The 19,423-nt window shown below is 36.0% G+C and overlaps 2 protein-coding genes across 2 annotated transcripts; one reads left to right on the top strand and one right to left on the bottom strand.

Moving 5' to 3' along the window:
- Positions 1-7,466: 7,466 nt before the first annotated feature.
- LOC114401846 lies at positions 7,467-9,439 on the bottom strand. Its single transcript, XM_028364430.1, has 6 exons — positions 9,257-9,439; positions 8,766-9,092; positions 8,433-8,669; positions 8,085-8,329; positions 7,720-7,969; positions 7,467-7,637 (listed from the first exon to the last, which is right to left on the bottom strand). Exons 1-6 carry the CDS (start codon positions 9,437-9,439, stop codon positions 7,467-7,469), a joined length of 1,413 nt encoding a protein of 470 aa, XP_028220231.1.
- Positions 9,440-12,414: 2,975 nt separating this feature from the next.
- On the top strand, positions 12,415-18,915 carry LOC114403861 (4-diphosphocytidyl-2-C-methyl-D-erythritol kinase, chloroplastic-like). Its single transcript, XM_028367063.1, has 11 exons — positions 12,415-12,741; positions 13,015-13,110; positions 13,200-13,268; positions 13,378-13,482; positions 13,580-13,636; positions 13,772-13,972; positions 14,459-14,551; positions 14,640-14,739; positions 15,085-15,184; positions 17,728-17,813; positions 18,468-18,915. The coding sequence occupies exons 1-11, from the start codon at positions 12,553-12,555 to the stop codon at positions 18,557-18,559; spliced, it is 1,188 nt and encodes a 395-aa protein (XP_028222864.1). The 5' UTR covers positions 12,415-12,552; the 3' UTR covers positions 18,560-18,915.
- Positions 18,916-19,423: the final 508 nt, after the last annotated feature.

Genomic DNA, 19,423 nt, shown 5'->3' with positions numbered 1-19,423 from the left:
ATTGAAGAAAAATTGTTATTGCCAAATTTACTCTTGTTAAAAATAATTTAGATATTATATTTGGCAAAAGATGTATGAAAAATTCTTTGCCTCCACTCAAAAGACAAGTTCTACCTTGTTAACATGCTTTTACTGTGGTAAGAAAGATCATAGTGCATCAACATGTTATATTATAAAGAATGGTAGTAGCATTTATTGGACAAGTGACCTCAATAACTTAAGAGGGGAGGGGTGAATTAAGTTTCAAAATTCCCACTAACAAACTTTTAACCCCTCCCCCTTTTTAAATGATAGGCTTAGAATGTAGAAAAAGAACAAGAAGCAATCAATTTAACAATTTTCTTTTAAACGTGCAAGGAAAAATGATTGCAATAACATAAATGAGATAAGGGAAGAGAGAAATGCAAACTTGATTTATACTGGTTAGGTCACACCCTGTGCCTATGTCCAGTCCTCAAGCAACCCACTTGAGATTTTCTACTATATTTGTAAAAATCCTTTTTACAACTTCTGAACACCCAAGGAATCCCTTTTCCTTGTATTCAGGAAACTCACAATTCAAGAGACAACCAGTCTCTTGATTACAATTGACTTTCTGAGAAGAACAGAAAGAATTCTCTCCTTTAGAGTGGATAATACAATTTGAAGTTTCTAGATGAACTCTCAATAGATTTGCAAGTGTTTGCCCTAGAGTTGTTGAGAGAGCATTTGACAATGAAGTTCTCTTGTAATTATTAGATCAAGTGGCCTCGGAATAATTAAGAAGATGGGGTTGAATTAATTATTAATGTGTCTTGACTAATTAAAAAATTATCCTTCTTAATGTTACTAGATTCAACTAGGCTTTTACTACAAAGTTAAGAAAGTAAAGAACAGAAACATAAACTTAACCAAAAGTAAAAGCAGAAATTAAAAGTACACAGCGGAAATTAAAGAGTGTAGGGAAGAAAAAGACAAACACAAGATTTATACTAGTTCGGCCACAATCCGTGCCTACATCCAGTCCCCAAGCAACTAAGGGTTCTTGAGATTTCTTTCAACCTTGTAAAATCCTTTACAAGCCAAAGATCCACAAGGAATGTACCCTCCCTTGTTCTCTTTGAACAATCAAGTGGATGTACCCTCCACTTGAACTGATCCACAAGAGATATACCCTCTCTTGTTCTCAGTATAACAACCCAAGTAGATGTACCCTCTACTTGTGCCACAAAGGATGTACCCTCCAATGTGTTAGGACAAAGGATTCTCAGGCGGTTAGTCCTTTGAATCTTTGTAAGGGGAAACAAAAGATATCTCAGGCGGTTAGTCCTTTGAAATCTTTTGTTTAAGGGGAAGGGAAGAATCAAAAGAATTCTTAAGCGGTTAGTCCTTTGAATTCTCTTGGAAAGAGAGAAGGGAGACACAAAAGAATTCAGGCAATTAGTCCTTCTATTCTTTTGGCAAAGGGAGAAGAGAGACACAAAAGAATTCAGGCGGTTAGTCCTTCTAAAAGAATTCAGGCAGTTAGTCCTTCTATTCTTTTGGCAACGGGAGAAGAGAGAAACAAAATAATTTAGGCGGTTAGTCCTTCTATTCTTTTGGCAAAGAGAGAATAGAAGAAAAGATAACACACTTTTGTTTTCTGCAGAATTTTCACTTGCAGAAAAACAAGGTTTGGAAAAACAAAACTTAGAAAGCTTTTTGGCAAAGGAAGAACAAGAAGAGAGGTTTCGTAGAAAGGAATTCTTAGAAGTTCTCAAAAATTGTTAAAGAGTTGTAAAAAGTTCTTTTTGAATGCAAGTCAAGGTCTTATTTTTATAGACTCTTCATGTTTGGTCAAGAAAACCATTGGAAGAGTTATAACCTTGAGAAAATCATGTCAAGAGTTACAACTTTTGACCTTTTATTCAAAAGTTATCACTGGTAATCGATTACCATAATCATGTAATCGATTACACAATGCATTTTATGAAAAGTTGTGACTCTTCACAATTGGATTTGAATTCCAACATTTAGATACACTGGTAATCGATTACCAATATAGTGTAATCGATTACACTATTTGAAAAATATTTTGGAACGTTGCAAATCAGTTAAAAACATTTTGAAATCAAATTTGGTCACTGGTAATCGATTACCAGGGAGTAAATACTCTAGTAACTTAGAAATTTTTTGAGAAAACTCTTTTGTAAAACAAAATTGTGCTATGTTTGGATTGTTTGAAAAAATACTTCCCTTGTAAAGTCTTGACTGTTGCTTCTCGATTTCTTCTCTTGAATCTTGAAATCAACTTCTCTTGAATCTTGATCTTGATTGCTCTTGAATCTTGAATCTTGAAACTTAATTGTTCTTGAATCTTGATTCTTTGAGACTTGATTCTTGAAGCCTGATTCTTTGGAACTTGCTTAACTCTTGATTCTTTGGCATCATTAAAATAATCTTGGAAGTCATTGCTTCCACAGGAATATCTTTCTCTTACTTTTTGAAGTCAGACACACATATATAGGCCCTTCGTGCCTTTTCATAATGGTTTGAAGAGATGTGTCTTTTCAAAAAGGCTTTTTCTGAAATTTTTCACTGGTAATCGATTACAGGTTTCTGATAATCGACTACACAGTTATATTTTGAAGGGTCATGACTTTTGAATTTAAATTTCAAGAGTTCTGTTGCTGGTAATCGATTACAAACATCTGGTAATCAATTACAGGTTCAAAATTCAAATCCAAAACTCTTTTTAAAAACTATTTTTCAAAATTGTCTTCTGGTAATCGATTACCTGAGCCTTGGATGTCTTGGAAACACTTTGTTTTAAGGAAAGGCTTCATCTTTAGTTAATCTTGAAGCAAGGCTTTGTTTGTTGAAACAACCTTGTATTAATCTTGCAGCAATGCTTCTCCTTTGAAGCAACCTTGTTTGATTCTTCTTTGGCATCATCAAAATCATGTATTCATACATTCACAACATTGGAAAAATGGTATGGGTTCCAAAAGGATCTTTAGTCAAAACAAACTTTAAAGGACCCAAGAAAATTTGGGTACCAAAATCAAAATATGATTATATAAATGATGGACTCCTTAAAGCAAAGTTGGTGCATTGATAGCGGTTGCTCCAAACACATGGCTTGAGATGCATCAAAGTTTATTCATGTTTCTCCTAAAAATAGTGAACATGTGATTTATGGAGACAACAACAAAGGTAAAATTGTTGGAGTTGGAAAAATAGGTATGAATCTCTCTACCTCCATAGAAAATTATTGATGACCTTAAGCATAGTTTATTAAGTATTTATCAATTATGTGATAAAGGCCTTTTGGTATCATTTGATTCTCATATATTCCAACAAGCGGTAACATTTTCTTTTAGGCCAAGAAATGATACTTTGAACGGTATGGCATGCTCTACTCTTTTAATTCATTATAAATTGCTTAATGTTTTTCTCCTCTCTACTCATGATTTGTTTTTGATGTTGACAAATGGGGAGAGATAGATAAAAGATAAGATAGTAAGGGTTTATGAGACAACTTTTTATATATGAAATCTATGCAATCTTCAACTGTTTCATATAAGCAATCATTACAAAATCAAGGGAGAGTAAACTATACAGATAGATATTCTTTTGTTTTTACTCCTAACATACAGATGGTTGTCATGATCAACAAAGGGGGAGAATGTGAATCATGTAGGTTTTGATGATGTCAAAAAGATTTTTCTTGATAATGATTGTCATCATAAAAAAGGGAGAGAATGTGAATCATGCATGTTTCAAGTTTTGATGATGCTAGAGAGAATTTACTTGATAATGATTGTCATCATCATAAAGGGGAAGAATGTGAATGTATGAATACATGGTTTTGATGATGCCAAAGAATAATGAAACAAGGTTGCTTTCAAGATTAATTCAACAAACATTCAAAGGTTAAGCATTGCTTCAAGATCAAGAAAAAGATAAGGCTCCAACAATCTCATTGGTTGATCAAGCTTTTGCCTCAAAACACATTGTTTCCAACATCCAAGGCTCTGGTAATCGATTACCAAGCAGTGTAATCGATTACCATAAGACAATTTTGAAAATAAACTTTTAAAAGGGGTTTTGAATTTGAATTTTGAATCATGTAATCGATTACCAGATGTTTGTAATCGATTACCAGCAACGACACTTCAGAAAACACTTTGAAAAGTCATGACCCTTCAAAATATAACTATGTAATCAATTACCAGAAAGTTGTATTAGATTACCAGTGAAGAATTTCAGAAAAAACTTTTTGAAAAGACACATCTCTTCAAACCATTTTGAAAAGGCACGAAAGACCTATATATATGTGTGTCTGACTTCAAAAAGTAAGAGAGAGATATTCCAAGAGAACTTCATTGCTAAATGCTCTCTCAACAACTCTTGGGCAAACACTTGCAAATCTATTGAGAATTCATCTAGGAACTTCAAATTGTATCATCTCTAAAAGAGAGAAATTCCTCTAGGAACTTCAATTTGTATCATCCACTCTAAATGAGAGAAATCTTTCTGTTCATCTCAGAAAGTCAGTTGTAATCAAGAGACTGATTGTCTCTTGGATTGTGAGAATTGTAATCAAGAGACAGGTTGTCTATTGGAGAATCTTTGAATACAAGGGTGAGGGATCCGAAGGTGTGTTCAAAGTCTGTAAAGGATTTACAGAGATAGTGGAAAATCTCAAGTGGGTTGCTTGAGGACTGGACGTAAGCACAGGAAGTGGCCGAACCAGTATAAATCGAGTTTGCATTTATCTCTTCCCTTATCTCATTTATGTTATTGCAATCAATTTTGTCTTGGATATTTAAAGAACATTATTAAATTGATTGTTGCTTCTTCTTTTACATTCTGAACCTATCATTTAGAAGGTGGTTAAAAGTTTGTTAGTGAAAATTTTAAAACTTAATTCACCCCTCCCCCCTCATAAGCTATTGAGATCACCTATCCAACAATGATCCTTGATAGGCTCCTCTGCTAGGCCCCACCATTGAAAAACATTTATCAGAGTTGAGGTTGGGAGAAGTAGTTATGGTAGAGTCGGTGGGAGCATGAGGTTCAAGGAGGCTTATGTTTGAGTGGGTGGGTCGATCAAGGTTAGGGTTTGTAGGGTGGTTAACGTTTAGGTAAGGGGTTGTTGTAGTAGTAAGGTAGGTGGGTTTGAGTGTTGGGTGGTCATTGTTTGGTTTCAGGTTGGTGTTTGGTGTAGGGTTGGTTGAGAGGGTTTTTGTGTGTGGTTGATGAGGGGCTAGGGTTTTGATGAGTGTGTGTTGTCGCCATTAAAACATTATTTATGTTACAACTTAATTTCTAGATATATAATATAATATTAAATTTTATTTAGGGCCCCCATATTTTTATTTCAAGCTCTGCCATTGGGTGTTGGTTTAGAATCTAAATGCAGGCAAGAGCAATATTAAAAGGGTCTTTTTGAAAAAATTAAAACCAAAAGGAGGTAGATTATTAAACAAGAGAGGTGTGTGTAACAATTACCTGGCTTAGCAACAAAACCCAAAAAATCAGTCCGATCCAAAAAGTCACGACCAAAAACAAAATAGAGTGTTGCTAGGTGCACCCAACATTTTTGCTGGTGCACCCAGCAAAATTTAGAAATGGCAAAAATGCCCCTGACTTATTTTTTCCTTATAAAAGTTTTTTTTTTTCAGAAATGCACACAGCCCCCATTTTTGTTCACTTTTTTCCTCTGTTTTTTTGGTTTTTGTGCTGAATTGTCTCGGGTTCGTTGGTTCGTTGTGAACAGTTAGGTGCGGTGAAGGTGAAGGTGCGTTGCGATGGTCGACGGCGACAAACGAGGTACGCAGACACTGGTTCATTTGTCGCGGACGTACGGATCACTTACGGATCAACCTAATCCGTAAGTCTCTTACGGATCAACTTACGGATCAAGTTGATCCGTAAGAGACTTATTTTTGGCATTTGCTATTTTTTGAATTTAGTTTCCCTTTTTTCTTTTAAATTACTAATTTTTTTGTATGGCCATTTTTTGTTTGATTTGGTTAGATGGACAAAGATGAGTGGATGTATGAAATAATGTTTGGACGAGTGGATATGGATTATGAAAATGCAGAAGCATGTGGTGCGAATGAACCACATGTTGATTGTTCGGATGCATTCAACACTTCTCAGGTTATAATGTTAATGTCTGTCACAGATTTAATAAAATGAATACTGGTAGAAAACTTAAATTATGTGGATTTATTTGTAGGTGTTTGAGTGTCGAGAGGATGTTTTGCGGTGGGCTTGATCTGTGGCTCATGAAAATGGATTTGTAGTGATGATTTTAAGGTCGGACACAAACACAGGTAGTAGAGGAAGGACTACGTTTGTGTTAATTGGCTGTGAAAGGAGTGGCAAGTATAGGTGTAGGAAAAAAGAATTTATCAGAAGAGACACTGGGACTAGGAAATGTGGGTGTCCCTTCAAGCTTCGTTGCAAGCCAATGGTTGGAGGAGAAGGCTGGATGGTGAAGTTGATTTGTGGAGTGCATAATCATGAATTGGCCAAGTCATTAGTTGGACATCCATATGCGGGGCGATTGACTAAAGCTGAAAAAACACTTATTGCTGATATGAAGAAGTCCATGGTGAAGCCAAGAAACATTCTGCTAACTCTGAAGGAACACAATGCCAATAACTTTACGACCATTAAACAGGTATACAATGCAAGAAGTGCATTCCGTTCTTCCATAAGAGGAAGCGATCTTGAAATGCAACATCTGATGAACCTTCTTGACCGTGATCAATATATTCATTGGCACAGAATAAAGGATGAAGACGTGGTTCATGATATCTTTTGGTGTCACCCTAATTCAGTGAAGTTAGTCAACGCATGTAATTTGTTATTTTTGATAGACAGCACCTACAAAACAAACCGGTACAGACTCCCACTGCTCGATTTTGTTGGGGTGACACCGACTGGGATGTCATTCTCTACTGGTTTTGCATATGTGAAGGGTGAACGCGTTAATAATTTGGTCTGGGCTTTACAATGGTTCTGAGGCCTTTTTTTAAAGCGTGATGTCCTCCCTGGAGTTATTGTCACTGACAGAGATCAAGCATTGATGAATGCAGTGAAAGATGTATTCCCTGAATTCACAAATTTGTTGTGCAGCTTTCACATAAACAAGAATGTGAAGGCCAAATGTAAATAACTAATTGCGCAAAAAAAATGCTTGGGATTATTAGTTGGTAAACTAAGTTAACTACACCATTTATAATAATTTACATATACTATAACTAAGTTAACTAAACCATTTTAATAACACGCGTGTATATAGACACAAATGTAAAATATGAGATACGATTCTAGGTTTTTAGACAAAGGGAATACACAATCAATGGAAATAAATAAAACTAACATTACTACTAGAAATAAATAAAACCAACATTACTAATGAAATGGGTTCATGTACAATATTTGTACATACATCGAATATGAATATAAAATATGTAAATAAACTACACCTAATCCGTGTGCCGCCTGCGTCGAAACCTAATATATGCTAGTTGGTCCTGTGTCACACTCCTGGCCATCCTGAGGCATTCTTCGATCACCTCATGTGTCGATGAGCCTGGCGTGACCACCCCTAGGCTCAGATGGCGCTCCAACCTCTCAGCAATCCAATGGCAAACTTCCTGTTAAATACAAAACAAACAGATTACACAAATTATTATAAAAATATTAATGTAAATGACATAAATTATTAGTATTACTTACCACTGCATGTCTAGGCTCCTCCACAGCGGGCCTCGCAGATGTCGATGGTGCTCCTGGCTCCGGCACATGAGGGATATTTGTCTGTGGGGGCTGAGGGACGACTCGGGGCTGCAGAGGATCTGATGCGTGGCCTGGTGTCATGAAAGGATGCGAGATGCAGAAGAACCAGTCCATGTAGTCACTAGCACACTGACCTGGCACAGCGCACACCTCACCTGCTGGAACGATATGATCCGAGTAGTGCATCCACCTGTCGTGTATATCATCATATGACACCCATGAATCGACAGGCGGAGCAGGAATGGTCTGTGTGTATCCAAACTACCGCACGACCCTCTCTGGTCGGTAATAAACAACAACAGGACCCCAGGGCAGGAGACCAGAATAGCATGAAATCAAATGCAAGTCCCGGACCGGTCAGTGCTCCCCATATAGGATCCAACAGACATCCGGAATCCGGAGTCGATCCAGGCGCTCCCTGTACGACACTATACGTATGCTCTTCACGGTCTTCTTCGTTGCAATACCTACATGCACGCGGGGAATCCTCGTCGTAGTCCTGATCAGCAGTGGACTCCGCGACTGAGGGAGAGTGCTCGTAAATCCAGCACTACAGAGGTAACATCAAAATGATAAACATTAATAATGAAAGTCTAACAAAATTTAAAGTTGAACATTGTTGAACCTCAACGAATGAAAAACATGTTTGTTACCTGCAGCAGTGTGATGTAACCGTCAAGTTGTCGACTGCTGCTGATAGAGGCATCGTTCAGCTGGTCGTACATATGCACCAAAGTAGTCACTCCCCAAGCATACCTCCCGGTCTGACTGAGGTCACGAAGGACCTCCAAATACATAACATGCACATTTGTTGCACTCTTGTTAGCAAACAGAGTGCAACCCAGAAGATGAAGGAGATATGCGCGAGCCGCAGCTGTCCAATGACCTGCCTGGCATCGACGCTCATATATATCACGTACCCATTACAGGCATACGTACGGTCCATGACACTGCCCTGTCTTAGCCCTGGCAGTCTCTGCAGAGACCATCAATAAGTCCACCAGCATCTGAACCGCATCATCCACGTGCAAGGGCTGAAAGACGTGCAAGTCACCAACCACGGGCAGATGTAGAATCGAGGAGACGTCGTCCAGCGTGCTCGTGAGCTCTCCCATAGGGAGATGGAAACTAGACGTCTCCCGGTGCCACTGCTCGACAAACGAGGACAATAGTCCCCGATCGCCAGTGTCTACTGAACACGCGATCAGAGGACTTAGTCTTGTCCCAGCAACTAGTCCTTTAATCGCAGGGACAGGCCTGCCTAAACTATGGACCTTCCTCCTGTGAGAGGATAACTTCAACTCAGGACGCTCCTGAATTGAAGTATAAAGGAACGCAAAATTTGTGAAAATCATCATTTAAAGGAAAACTAATTTCAATCATAAAGTATAATTAACAAGTAACTAAAAATAAATATTATAAATACCTCTCTCGTCCATACGCTACAAGCAACGTGATCCGCATACTAGGTAAGAACGGATGGGTCGCTCGGACGACCCGAAAATCCCTCATGCTCATCCTCAGCAGCCTGCGTGCCTGTGTCTGCAGGAATGTCTGCCCCAGTGTCCTCTACATCATCTGGTGCCATCGGGTCATCCGGAAATACGTCAGCTTCTACATCTGACGCAGGGACCACTGGCTCATCGTGCGTCACAGTCATAGGGACTCGCTGCCTCCGTGCGGATGCGGTAGGCCTTCGACGCTGTGGAGCATCATCAGAATCATCACGATCTCCTCGGCCCACACCTCTGCCAATAACGTGACCTAAGGCACAACCTAATCCTCTGGTCCTAACTATGATATGCAAATGAGTACCGCAAATTCCATCACTGATTTCATTCTCTCAAATTTCATGTGAGTCTCACAAACCCACCAAAGCCAGATGACAAATGAGAATTATTAAAATCATTGAAAGCATGGTTAAATGAGTGATTAAAATCATTGAAAGGATGGTTAAGTCACTTTAGGATTTTAGAAACTTTCTCATATGCTAGTTCAGCATATTCAGATTGACCACATTTTGATGTTGACTACCGAGTCATTATCGTATTGGCAACATTATAGCCCTGTACAAGTTTATGTTGACATTGAAATTCAAGGGAATTTACCTCAGTAACTCTTGAAGAACAACATGCACGCAAGCACACACACTTGTGATATAATTCGTCATACTGACACAGTCACATAAACTAGTATATATCAAGTCAGGGTCAGAAAGTTGATTTACTATTGAAACTACTAGCTAAGCAGATAGATGGTTGAGTTGAATAATGCCACTGCCATTTGTGAATATTTTGGTCATGTTTCTCTGATATTTGGTCATGCTAAAACATTGAAATTTTACCAAGCCTTCTGTTGGTATGAATTTTTGGGCTGCTTCTCACACTCCGTAACTTTCTCACGAATTGAAGTTTGCCATGTCTTGCTGCAAACAATGCAGAATCAAACAAGGCTTGAGTTTGCTATAACATCTGTTAAGAAGTTGCCCTACTTGACTTCAGCTCTCTCTAGTTGTGATTTTTATCTTTGTAATAATAAGACTAGTTTTAGTAGCAATATATGGTTTGGAATATTTGGATAATTTCGGACAAGCACTAGGTGTCTTTTGAAATTTTTTAAATGAAGAAAATTGCCAACATCTCAATATAATCATAATTCATGCTAATCAATATATACTATTAGGATAATTCCCTGAAAGAGGATACATCTATATATAATCATAATTCATGCTAATCAATCTATACTATTTATCTATATGTCAACATCTCATTATTTACAACCAAATTGTGACTAAAGTCAAAACAAATCGTGACAACAATCTAATAAGAATGATCCAAATTATAGGCAATATTTACTCTTCTACCAAAGTAATACATAAAAGGCAATTACATATTTGCATTAAATCAAATTAAAACAATTGATATTCTCCAAAGTGACACTATTTATCAAATATTTACCATACATTCAGAGGTCATCCTAATAACCAAAATTCCCAATTTCAAAAAGAACTCACAATGTATCAAATATTTGGCAATTTTTAAAATGAAGTTGTGACTGTTAGAGATCAAGTGATTCGTAAGCATTTTCCGGATCAAGTTGATCCAGAACATGCTTACAGATCACTTGATCCGTAAACTATGTCTGAGTAGTTTACGGATCAAGTGATCCGTAAGCGTCTTTCGGATCAAGTTGATCCGGAACATGCTTACGGATCACTTGATCCGTAAACTATGTTTGAGTAGTTTATGGATCAAGTGATCAATAAGCATGTTCCGGATCAACTTGATCCGAAAGATGCTTACGGATCACTTGATCCATAACCTACTCGAAGCTTCCCTACTCCGACAACAATGGCGGAAACAGAGGACGATGGCGCTTACCTCAACGGTGGACGCTGACGACGCTCCCTCGACGGTGGACGATGGCGTAGCTCTTCACGGAAACCTCCTCAATGCACCTCGCAACCTCTTCACAGCAAGCTCCTCTTCACGACAACAATGATTCGTGGCTGAATTCGAAAATGGTGAACTAGAGTTAGCGGGAGAGAGAGAGGTCCAAGAGGTCACCAACAAAATACAAAAATGGCTGAGGTGAGGAAGAAGAAGAATGAAACGCTCTGAGGAAGAAGAAGAAGGTAACTGTGTGTGTGAGGAAGAAGAAATTCGAAACGAAGAGACAGAGTAGCGGGAGAGAGAGCCATGCATTTTTAAAAAAAAATTAACCCAAGGATATTACAGACTTTTCACCTCAAGTGCTGGGTCCACCTACAAAAATGCTGGATGCACCTAGCAGCACTCAACAAAATATCTTATCCAAAATGGCGAGAAGCAAAATCAAGGAGACCTTGAATTGAATGAATCACGTGGGTTATCTCCAAATTTGATAACACTACTTGCATACATTAATGGAATTAAATTCTAATTTTTCCTATTTATATTTTTTAACCTTTTCTTAACAGAAATAAGAGAAGTATTTAAAATTTATATTTTAAAGATATTAACTGCGTCTATTACAAGTTTAATAAATGTTTAATTTTTTTATGTCATCCAACAAACGTACCAGTGTAGAAAATTGGTATAAATATGTATATATTTTTTAATTTAATCAAAAAATTTTAAAATAAATAAAAACATTTATTTTAAAAATTACACTTAATTATTAATTTTGCCAATTATTATTCAATACTTATCATATAAAACACATTTTTTGTGAATTTTTTTATTAAACATATATTTACTCATCTATTATATTAATTTCTTGTAACTTTATTATTTAAAATGTTGTATACTACAAAAGTATAAATTTAATTACTATTCATTCTTCTGTTGCTAGAGTAATGCCTGTTTGTATAAGTTTCTTTTTTCTTAAAATAATTTCTATATTTTTTAGTAAACAAATAATTTTTTTTATCTTTGATGTGTTTGTTTAAATTATTTTTTTAAATAAATTGTCTATTTTTTTTAAAAAAATATTACCTTTTTCTTAAAATCACTTTTTTTTTTGTAATCACTTCTTTTAAGATTATTAAACAAATAAACCTTAAAAAGTTCTTTCACCACCGTTTGAATTATCAGTCAGGTTTGATTTTAAAACATTTGTTATTATAAACATATTTAAAACATTCTCTTACCGGCAAAATTGAATTTGACCAGATTTGGTAGGAAGAAAGAACAAAAAGCACATTACATGAGTTGACATTTTTTCCATGTACCCATCTTAGGTATATGCAATTCTGCATGCACCTGAATTCAAGTTTCAATCTTTAACCTATCCATGGCTTCCTCACTCTTTCTTTGCAGTAACTACGTCTCCCCCACCTCCCAAAACCCCTTCAGAAGCATCCATTTAGCTCAATTCAGACCAAATGGGACATCCAATTTTCACTCAAAGCTTCGGTTTCAGAGACCCCACTTGGTTAGAGCCATGGTTTCTGATTCCAACACTTCCAGGAGACAAATAGAGGTTACATATTTTGGTCCCGTTTTTTTTTTATATGCATTGGATTGATTGAAGTTTCAGTGTGGTTGTTTCTGTAGAATGGCATCTGTTTAGGCAGAAAGTTTGAATTTTTTTTAGTGTATTATGCTTTGGATTGAAGTTTCAGTGTGGTTGTTTGTGTGGAATGACATTTTTTTAGGGGTAAAGTTTGAATTTTTTATGTTATGCTTTGGATTGAATTTTGTTTTTTAATATATGTTTTCTAAATGTTGTAATTTTTTTGTTGGTGAAAATTAGATTGTGTATGACCCTGAAGGAAGGATAAACAAGTTGGCTGATGAAGTAGACAGGGAAGCTTCTCTTTCAAGGCTTACTTTGTTCTCTCCTTGCAAGGTAATCTACCTTCCACCATGCTTTTGCTTAGAAGCTTACCCAAATTTGTTTGCTTTGTGTTGAAATAGCCTACCCTTCTTCTGCTGCAGATAAATGTTTTTTTGAGAATAACCAACAAGAGGGAAGATGGGTATCATGATTTGGCATCCCTTTTTCATGTAAGTTGTGATTGCAATTTGGTAAATGCTTTGATGCTCTTCTATTGCATCTACCTTTTAATATGGTATATGTATTCTTGAGAGTGTCTTGCATCTTTTGAGTCTTCAGGTGATAAGTCTAGGTGACATAATTAAGTTCTCTTTGTCACCTTCAAAAACCAAGGATAGCCTGTCAACCAATGTGTCTGGCGTGCCCCTTGATGATAGAAATTTGGTACTACTGTTTTCCCTTCTCAGCCTTTTGCTTCTTCTTCTGGTCATTTATTTGTTCAGACTTCAGAGAATGTTATGTGGAAATTCTCTTTTAACAGATTATTAAGGCGCTTAATCTTTATAGGAAGAAGACTGGCAGCGACAAGTACTTTTGGGTATGAAGTAACGATGTTTATTTTCTTCCTAATTTTTATGATTTTGAATTAAAAATTTCATGCTTCTTTGTTTTTCTTGGAATTCAACTCACCGCATGATTTAATGTGTGTTGTGTATATTGATGTTGTTTTCAGATTCATCTTGATAAACGGGTGCCTACTGGGGCAGGGCTTGGCGGTGGAAGTAGCAATGCTGCAACTGCACTATGGGCAGCAAATCAATTTAGTGGCTGTCCTGCCTCTGAGAAAGAACTCCAAGAATGGTCAAGTGAGATTGGATCAGACATTCCCTTCTTTTTCTCTCAGGGAGCAGCCTATTGCACTGGTCGAGGAGAGGTTAGTCCAAACATTAGGTACCTTCCTTTCTTGAAGTCAGATTTGAGAAAAACCACAAGATGTTTACGTCTTATATATTGCTATATCTTGCTGTGTGGATTCACAATGTGTGGCATCAATTGATAATATCTTACAATTCTGATTAATTGCTATAATTGTGAAGAGCTATGCCACTGTCCTGCAATACAACTTAAAGAATCGTGGTACAAATGTTTGATAGTCATTCACTACCGATTAAATATCAACCACCAACACACACCAAGTGGATCCAACCTTTACAATTGTTAGTTAAGATAATGTAGATTGATCTTTATTCCTGAAACCTTTAATTATTTATTACAGACATCAGATCATTTTGTCATGGATGGGAAGGGATTTGTTTGTTCCTAAATATCCCTTTTAACCTTTTGCAGCCAGCTAAACTTATATTCCATATGATTTCCCAATCAATATATTTTATCCAAGATTTTTCTTTCACTTATGCAGGTTGTTCAGAATATTCCTCCACCAGTATCTCTGGATGTTCCAATGGTTCTCATAAAGCCCCCAGAAGCATGTTCAACTGCTGAAGTCTACAAGGTATTTGACTTTTAGGGGTAGTAATGAAACCATACTTCCCCCCTCCCTCTTTTTATAGTCACAAATTTAACAACTTCCAATGGTTCAGTGTCTACGTTTGGATCAGACTAGTAATGTTGATCCTTTAACATTGCTGGAGAAGATCTCAAAGATTGGTATCTCACAAGATGTTTGTATTAATGATTTAGGTAAGCTTCTAGCTGTGTATCATTCTTTTTTTCACTTTCGTTTTGATTTGATCTTCTTGAATGCAAATTGCACATAATTCTATGAGGTGTTTAGCATGAAGGTAATCTAGCAGAACTGAGATTTACTATTCTATTCTCATTATATAATTGTATTTATAACTTACTGAAATATTGACCGTGTAAATGTCTTGCAAATCAATCCTTCCTATCATTGACATTGTTATATACTTATATTTGATCCTGATGCACATGTACAAGCATCAGAATACTAATTGAACTTGGTACTGTTCAGATGCATTTGACTTTTAATTTTCTTTTCATGTTTTCCCTTTTTTTTGTCTGCAGAACCTCCAGCATTTGAAGTTCTCCCTTCTCTCAAAAGACTGAAGCAGCGAATTAGTGCAGCTGGTCGTGGAGAATATGATGCTGTTTTTATGTCAGGAAGGTGATAACACTGGAAAACCTATTATTCTTTAATATCTAGACTGGCATTTCTGTGCAACTCATATATACTTGCTAGAGCTCCTGGGCACAAACATACTATGTGTTGGTTTCCTATAGTTTCCCGACTCCCTTTGGGTGTGAGATTAATCCCTTCTGCTACAAGTAGTGTCTCCTGGAACACAGTTCACTTACCACTGTGCCCAACCCCTTGTGGGTATATATTTATACATGTTAATATCCATTTTCGTAGTGTGTCTCTGTTTTCTTTCTCAGTATGCATTCTGCTCATGCTTAGCAATGCAGGACTAAACATAACCCAAATTTCAGTGCTACTAATCTGATATATAATGCTAATATTCTTTAATTAACTTACCCTGTATGAAGACAATTATTTAAAACTTAATATGATTATATCCTTAAGCACTTGCAATGTAAACTTAGTACATGAGTGGTTAGGTCATCCAGGAAATCTAATCCATTTGATTATAGATTGTTAAAATAGATAAAGTGAGCTGTCAAATATTGAGGGATATCAGTAATCAGAATTTTTGTATAATCACCAATTTCAACGACCATCTTTAATGATATAGTGTGTCCTGCTATTAATTCTTTTCATCTTTTGTTTATGTCACATAGATCAGGTTAACACAACCATCTACCCAACAAAACTACTTAAGAAACATATAATGCTATAGAGGCATGCAGAAACATTAAATGCTAATGCTATAGGGGAAGAGGGCCCCAAAGAGAAACTCAGATAATAACTTTATAGAAATTAGCACTTGTTAAGTGATTGTCCAATAATCTAACCAAGTTGCGGCATGATGTTTGGATATTGTTGACCACCTAAAACCATGAGTCACCCCACCTGCTTATCAAAGTTTATTTGCCAAGACTCTTAAAACATGTACTTCCTCTTTGTCCATAAAACTGTATAAACTACAAGAGAACTCAGATCCAAAGCAAGTTACTCGAGTAGCCTTTTGGAAAGAGATTATTAAAACCTCAATGGGGATTGATACGTAACTACTTCCTGGTTGTGTTAGGAAAATCCCTCTAGAAGTTTAGGCTAGTAGAAAACACATTATGTTGATGTTGCTCAACAAATAAGGATTGGAGTCTGGAATGACCCGGAATTGAAAAATAGAATTAAATCAGAGAAAAATAAAAATAAAAGCCAAAACAATAAACAACATTAGTGACAATTAATCTCAAGGTAGCAAGTAACTAAGCACTGGTAACACATTGAAGATAGTACGATACTAAAACAGTTATTAACTTATAATTTATTAGTGAAAATTGAGTCTGTTCTGCAATTGTTTAGCCTTTGATATTTATATCTACTGAACAGAGTAACCAAGTCTGTCTTTAGCTTGATTCAAATGACAAGATATCTTATTATTTCAAACGATTTGTAAAATTGCTATAAAATTGTATCTTTCTTCTTATTGTACTTCTTTTTTTCCCTAGAAAAATACAATAATTTTAATTGTAGCATCTCATTGATGGTTACACAAATGATTGCCTTTAATGTGGACTGCACATCTGGTTTGTAAAATTGGTCATGAGTTTTCTGTGATCTTGAACTATGGTGATTGAACAATTTAGAAAATAGCACTAAATTTATTATAATCCTTTCTTTCTGTCTTGAGAACCTTTTAAATCAAACTCAACCATCAAATTTCAGACAGATAGCCTTCTGAATAATACAAGCCATCAGTTATCCATGTCTGTTGTTTGAGTCTATTCTTCATAGGTTGAAACTGTCTTCTGTGGAAGGGAAACCCTAAGAAAGAGCTTTCTTTCTTTTTCTGTTAAGGTTTCATTTTCCAAGAACAGATTCATTCTTTGTTCTTTCTATCTTTCATTCTGTTCTTCAATTCTGGTTTGTTGGTTCATAGCAAGCATCTCTCTTTTACTGTCTTTCTTTGACTTTGAGGAAGATCCCACGAATCATCTTCTATCGACATCGTCTGCTTACTGTTACCGTACGCTCTTCTTACCCAACCCAAATCATCTGGTACTTTGTCCGCTCTCCCTTTCCTGGTGAAGGAGAGAGAGTTTTACAGGCTGATGCAGCTAAGAAAGTCTTGTTGAAAGCAGGAACGAAGACTGTGACGACTATTTGAACTAGTTTCAAAGGATTGATTGACCCTTGGGAGTGAATCTGGCTAGGGCACCCTCGTAAGGCGTAGGGTAGGGATTTGAAACCGGAGGCCTCTCCTCATCTAGTTCTTTCGTTACGCCGAGAAGAAGCAGAAAGAAGCTTGGAAGAAGGATGGTCAATCTTCTCAGTAATGAATTTTCCAGAAATACCCTTGTAGTTTGAATTTATTCCTTTATAATTCTAGTTCTATCAAGGGTTATATAATAACTTAATAAGCAAAAGTAAACTGAGGTTTACACTTCCCTGTTCTGAATGATACTATTTATTCTGAAGTAGTCCAATGTTTATTTTGCTCTTCTTTCCTTTTTCTGTGATATAAAGTCTTGATTTTAAAAGTTGCAATCATCTTATATGCTGTCTTAATACACATCCTGCAGTGGAAGCACCATTGTTGGAATTGGTTCTCCTGATCCTCCACAATTTGTTTATGATGATGATGAATACAAAGATGTCTTCTTGTCAGGTAAGCTTCAATAACCTTAAAATGTTGAAAACTACATCCATGTCTCTGATATACTGAAACTCTAGTTCCATATGCGCATATCCACTTATTCAGAAGCTAAAATGATTAAATCTGTGTTTCTTATGCTGCAACAATGTTGTTGGAAGTGGGAAATCAATTAGTGGTTGACATGGGTTAATTTTATTTTTATAGCACAAGATTATGAAGAGGTTTTACATCATTTGATCTGCAAATATGAGCTGTTAAAAATGTAAATCCCTTACAATAGCTATTTTAATTTGAAAAATATACAAAGTTCAACTCAAAGGGCCCCTTTTATTGAAATTCTGGTGGGGCAAGTGAATTCTGGTAAGCAAGATGGCATTTTGTGATGGAATCTGCTGAAAAGTTTGTCACTAGCAGCATTAACTGAAAGGATGCTAGTGTTATCTCATTAAACATTTTATATAGTGTGGTGTGTCGGCGCTGGTGCGTAATGATGTGTTTTATAGTTAAAAATATTATGAGGTTGTTTTAGAATGATGGAGCAAAATTATTATGATGTTGAATACATCTAATTTTTTAATTATGAGGTTGTTTTAGAATGATAGAGAAAAACTTATGATGGATTTGGTTTTAATGTGGACTTTTCTCGTTCATTCTTTCTAATTGCAGATGCCTATTTTCTCACTCGAGAGGCAAATCAGTGGTACCAAGAACCTGCTTCAAGTCCTTCTGCCTCTCCTGTTGTTTCGGAGTCTGTTTAACCTACGGTCTTATAAGATAAGAAGATAGTAATGTAAAATTGCATTATCTAGTCTTTTTTCCTGCATCATTTAATGATGTAAAAAAAAATAAGTTTTGCTGCTTTAACTGCTGGGAATCAATAAAATTAAAGAAAGAAAAATGAATGAATAAATATTAGGCACTGCCTCTGAGTTGTACCAATGAGCTAATAATTGATCTTATAGCATGCCTCTGGGAACTGTGATCAACCCAATAATAATGTTGTAAGTTTAAGGTTATCTTAGTTCTGTTTCAAAGTTGGATAAATTTGATTTTAAACCATTGTAATTAGAATGTGTATTCCAATTAAAGTCTAATAAATTTTACATTAGAATTAGTGTACAGTGTGAAAAATTGATTCTTGATACAAAACAAAGAAGTACTTGGTCTCCCTGATACCACATTTTTTTTTTACATTTGACTAGATTTCAGGTGTCCATCAACCGTGGCCTCACATGAGAAAAGTGTAGATATTTTGAACCTAGCCAGTATTTGTAGCTGTTCCTTTTTAAGAGAAATTTGAAATTTTGGGCCAGAGTCTTAGGTTTTTTGTTTTTTTGTCTGACTATGGTATTTCTATGAAATAATTTCCGCCAAAAATAATGACTAATCTACATTGAAGACCTCAAATGTTTACAGGATAAGGTATTTTTCTTCCAATGATTTATTTCATATCTAAAGATCACCCAATATTTATATTTTGGACCACTTAATTAAAAAATACAACCCTCTATCAGAGATTTTGAAAGAAAGGAGCAAAGTTGGCATCTTGACATAAACTAGATTCAAAGTAAAAACTAAATCAACGGTCTGTCACTATTTTGTCACCCTAATTGAATCGACAA

Source organism: Glycine soja, chromosome 20 (assembly GCF_004193775.1).
Source record: "Glycine soja cultivar W05 chromosome 20, ASM419377v2, whole genome shotgun sequence".
Classification (NCBI taxonomy): domain Eukaryota; kingdom Viridiplantae; phylum Streptophyta; class Magnoliopsida; order Fabales; family Fabaceae; genus Glycine; species Glycine soja.
The sequence above is the reverse complement of the archived record's forward strand: the minus strand, read 5'-3'. Positions and strand labels throughout refer to the sequence as shown.

What these genes read in the sequence shown, in the direction of transcription:
- LOC114401846 (XM_028364430.1), bottom strand. Translation starts at nt 9,439, where the DNA reads ATGACTGTGACGCACGATGAGCCAGTGGTCCCTGCGTCAGATGTAGAA. An exon ending in GTCGTCCGAGCGACCCATCC is followed by an intron (nt 9,093 to 9,256) that starts GTTCTTACCTAG and finishes ACTTCAATTCAG; the next exon opens with GAGCGTCCTGAGTTGAAGTT. An exon ending in TTCTGGTCTCCTGCCCTGGG is followed by an intron (nt 7,970 to 8,084) that starts GTCCTGTTGTTG and finishes TATACACGACAG; the next exon opens with GTGGATGCACTACTCGGATC.
- LOC114403861 (XM_028367063.1), top strand. Translation starts at nt 12,553, where the DNA reads ATGGCTTCCTCACTCTTTCTTTGCAGTAACTACGTCTCCCCCACCTCC. An exon ending in CTTTGTTCTCTCCTTGCAAG is followed by an intron (nt 13,111 to 13,199) that starts GTAATCTACCTT and finishes CTTCTGCTGCAG; the next exon opens with ATAAATGTTTTTTTGAGAAT. An exon ending in ATTTGGCATCCCTTTTTCAT is followed by an intron (nt 13,269 to 13,377) that starts GTAAGTTGTGAT and finishes TTGAGTCTTCAG; the next exon opens with GTGATAAGTCTAGGTGACAT.